At 47.7% G+C, this 4,442-nt stretch overlaps 1 protein-coding gene across 1 annotated transcript; it reads left to right on the top strand.

Moving 5' to 3' along the window:
• Nucleotides 1-361: 361 nt before the first annotated feature.
• SARC_13136 (hypothetical protein) lies at nucleotides 362-708 on the top strand (the record flags this gene model as incomplete). The annotated part of the gene is made up of 1 exon (XM_014292740.1): nucleotides 362-708. A coding segment is annotated over one exon (347 nt), but the record flags the coding sequence as incomplete, so codon positions are not given.
• Nucleotides 709-4,442: the final 3,734 nt, after the last annotated feature.

Here is a 4,442-nt window from a genome sequence, read left to right as displayed (position 1 = left end):
ACACACACTATTGTTATAACCAGTAAGTAGAACTTATATTAAACTGTAGTGTACGTCAAGACTGATAGGGCTAAGAAGTACTAACGATAACAATATAGTATTAGAGATATACTTAATATTACAAATAAAAATTCACAATGGCAATGGCGACATCAGTGAAAAGGTTTGGGTGTTTGATGGATGGGGAATTGCATGGATGGGCGAGTTCTGAAGGACAGAAGATTTAAGGAGCGTCGAGCGCATAATCCAAGTAGCATTACAGTGCCTCTCCTATTAGACAGGCGTATGTTGGGAATGACTACTTGGTGAACAGATTCATCACTGCGGATTAATCGAGTATTCATATGGTGGTTTGTGATCGATGGATAGAGGTAGGAGTGGTGGACTCGGTGGTGCTAGCACGGCACAATCAAATGTTGGATATTCTGTTCACCCAGCCGCGAGTTCGATGTTAGAAACGGCTGAAAGATTGGCAAAGGCCTATGCCAGAGAGCCTGAAAAGGTGAAGTGCATGTTACAAAATCTGCAGACTTATGGTGTTTGGGTGATTATAGCTCATTTCTTGTTTAAGTTGATGGATCGACAAGCGGCGGAGAGTGCGGCTAACAGCACTGCGGGACTATTTGACCTGGCGGGGATGACAGACTCGGGAAGTAGTGACCAAGCGTTGGGGGTGCGTTTAGGTAAACTCGTGGATGCTGTAAAGAAGTATATAGCAAAGCCGGGATAGTCGCGGCAGGTGCGCCTTTGCAAGAAGCTAGAAAGGAGGATGATATAGCGCAGATTATGCGTGAACATCTAGATGGTTAAAATAGCGATATTGACCACACGGGAAGGCGTGATTGCTGGTGATAAGTTGGAGTGTTTTTTGAAGTTCTCATGCGAGCTTCTTATTGGGGTGAATGAAGGTCAAACCTCGGTATGGAAACGCTGTTATGGCGAGCTTGGATCTGGTTCACGGCTCTATGGATGTCTGTTGCGGGAAGGACAAAACGTGCGGGCTCGCATATGTGCACCAGAGTGATCGGATTGTTGGTTTAACTCAGGTTTTACTGTTCCTATGAGAAGGATGTGCGCATGCTGTTGAGCAGCACGCACGTGCTGACCCGCATACCTGTGGTGAAGAAAGAGCCACAGGACGATAGGTACTTCATGGATGGAAACCATGGCGGTCCTCAGTGACTTGCGTTCGCAGATAAAAAGTGTTACGGAACTTACTTGATGAGAACAAGGGCAACAGCATGCACCAGGAGCAGAAAAGCAGACACGGAAACGTACCTCGGAGGATGAGGGTGGGATCGAACTGTCTGGTGAGGACACCGATGGTGATTTCAAGGAGCGCTTGAGAGGTATCAAGGTGCTTTAGGTGTTGTTATGATTATGAGCACATAGCTGCTAACTGTCATAAAGGCGTTGAGTGACTGGCAGGATAGCCAGGTGCGACTATTAAAGAGAAGGCGCAGACAGGGAGCGTGATCAAGGGAGGGATACAGGGTGAGAAGGTATAGGTGTGCGTGGATTCGGAAGCTACTCCTAGCTTGGTCGCTGAATACTTCGCGGCTCAGCAGGGCTTTAAGTGCCACGGTACATGGGCTTACCATATAAAGATGTGGCGGACATGGGTTTAGTTTGCCTATCGGGTGTGGAGCAGTCTTCGGTGACATACGATACATGGGGGGCTCTATCGTTCGCCCCATGGAGATCTGCTGGTAGTGAAGCTTTTGCCGTTTGACACGAATGTCTTGCTTGGCTTCAAAGACTTGTGTAAGTAAGGAACGCTTGTCCCTCATGTGGGCAGAGCAGGACTGGTTAGCGGTGGGTTTTCAGACACAGGTCATAGACTTCTTAGAGTCTGAAGCTGTGGATGAGGAGCAACCGGGAATGAAAGCCCCTTGGGTAAAAGTGGGCGAGAACTAGACGCACGAAGGTCGGGTGCAAGAGGCGTAAACTTCACGACGTGCAAAAGCCGCAGAACTTAAAAACGTTGCGCAGCCATCTGAGTTTGCGTGTGAGTCATCGGAATAAGTTGAAGAAACAGCAGCGCAAGAACTACATTACGTCAGTACAGATACGCCCACTTCATGGACATTAAGAAACGGATGGACTACTTGGCCAATGCGGCTGAGCTGGACGATTGTATAAGGCTATTTGCCAACTGAAAGTTGTGGAAAGGGCGGGCTCACAGCACTGGCTGACGTTCTAGACTCATTGAGGCAAGCACACAGTTGTGGGCATGCCATTTGGTATCAAGACTGCGTCTTTGGTCATGCCGTTTGGTATCAAGGCTGCATCTTTGGTCATGCAGCAGAGGATGGAGTACGCCTTCCAAAGTGTCGAGGGTCTTAAAACTTATATCGATGATAGGGGAGTAGTGGGGGACAAAAATTCTAGAAGAGCCAATAATTCTAGAAGAGTCAGTTGTCACTGGAGTGTGATTATGACTGGTCAGGTTGTGCCAGGGTACGTATAAATAGCCGGGTACACGTGAAAGATCCTTTCAGTCTTGCACTAGTTAGATAGCGTGTGTGTGTATGTGTTGATGCGTTGTGTGTGTGTGAAGGTGTGTGTGTGTGTTAGCGTGTGTCTTGTAGCATGGTGGTGAACTTCTCATGCTTGGTGCGGCCAAGGCTCTTTATAAGTAAATCCGCGGGTTCTCGTGAGTGTTGATGCAGTGAAGGTTGAGCATGTGGCGGCGAGCACAGTCGCGCAGGTAGTGGTGGCGGATGTCCATATGTTTGTGTCCCTTTAGTGCGTTGTCTATGTGGAGGGATGTAAGCTGATGTGGGTCGCAGCGTAAATCTGCAAGAATGTTGCGTGTCCATGCTATGTTTCAAGCAGTTTCCAAAGCCAACATGTATTCGGCTTCTCCAGAGCTAATTTGCGGGTAAGTTGGCACACGTTGCCCAGTCTGAGTCTGTGTAAGCAACAAGAGCATCTGCCACACGCCCTTTGCGGTTGTTGAGTGGGTTGTATGTGATGCGATATCGTATGGTTGTTCCAAGATATAGAAGTATACGCTCGAGTGCCTCATAGTGGGATTGTACTGCCTATGTGTTGAATGATGCAAGCATGTTGAGTGTGCATGTAATATCAATGCGTGTCATGTTTGCTGCATACCCCAGTGCGCCAAGTAAACGACGGTATTGCTGGGGTGTGTGTCAGAGCCAGGTGTATGTTTTAGATTGCGATCAGTGAGTTCAAATGCATGCAGCATACGTTCGACGGATGCCTATCGGTCAATACTGATGGATCCGTTGGGATGTTGAGTTACGCGAAGGCCCACTAAATGTTTCACAAGACCAAGGTCTTTTAGACTGTAGTAGTGCAATAAAGTGTCATAGAGCCATTTACCGTCGTTGGTGTTAGGGAGAGTTGCCAGGGCAAATTTCGTCAACAGACTTTGATGTTTCTTGTGGTGTGGTTCCAAATATTTCGTTGGCAGCGCTTTGGGTGAAGCCATTTTATTTTAATTTGTCCCCAATATCAAAGTTTCATAGGCGTCCGGCTTGTTTAAGCCCGTATAGTCCCCGTTTAAGACGAAGCACAGATCCTGGTGGGTAGTTTTTAAGTTCAATGGCACCTTTAGGGGGGTACATGTTGTATACTGGTTTATCAAGTTTACTGTAGAAAAATGCTGTGTCAGCATCAAAGCGGTGAATGACCTTTCCAGAGGCTGCTGCGGCGGCAATGAACATAGAACAGTCTGAGTGCAACGGCGGATGCAGCTGGTGCATATGTGTCCAAGTATGAGTCACCCTTCTCTTGCTCGTCACCTCGTAGAATCATTCGTGTTTATATATGGTTGGTTGTCCGTGTTCATCATACTTCCGAGCAAATACATATTTAGAGTGTATTATTTTGGCGTGTGCCGGTACAGTATTATATGGTATGATATCAGCGAGGTTGTTGCGAACATGGGTGTTATATTCTTTCGTGATGGCAGTCTGCTGCAGTGGCCAATTGTTGAGTTTCATAGTGGCAGGGATTGATTTAGGGACACTATCGTCAAGAAGTGATGCCATTTCGAGTAGGGTAGGTTCGGGTCGAGTGGTGGAATGACCGAGAACGCAGTTGGGTGAAGAAGCTGAACCGCATGTGATGATACAGGAATGGGGGAAGCTGGAGTGGGATGTGGTGCCAATGGTGGTTGTGGGCTAGGTGGTAACGGAATGGAGTGCACCGGTCGCCGGCACGGTATGACAGTTGGACGAGTATTGGGAGAATGTGGAAGTTCTGACACAACATCAAGTAGACTCGGCCATTCGATGACACGTGGGACATAGCCCGCAGGTGTGGGTGGATATGATGATTGTGTGGAGTCCGGTGACGATTGTGATTGTGGGATTGGTTGTGAAAGTGGTGTAACAACCGGCGCAGGAAGTTGTGAATGCTGCAGATGGTGTGATGGTGTGGGTGAAACGGTATTGCGAGAACGAAGTTCA

Source organism: Sphaeroforma arctica (assembly GCF_001186125.1).
Source record: "Sphaeroforma arctica JP610 unplaced genomic scaffold supercont1.2933, whole genome shotgun sequence".
Lineage (NCBI taxonomy): Eukaryota > Ichthyosporea > Ichthyophonida > Sphaeroforma > Sphaeroforma arctica.
Note: the sequence above shows the minus strand (reverse complement) of the source record. Positions and strands in the feature narration are given on the sequence as shown.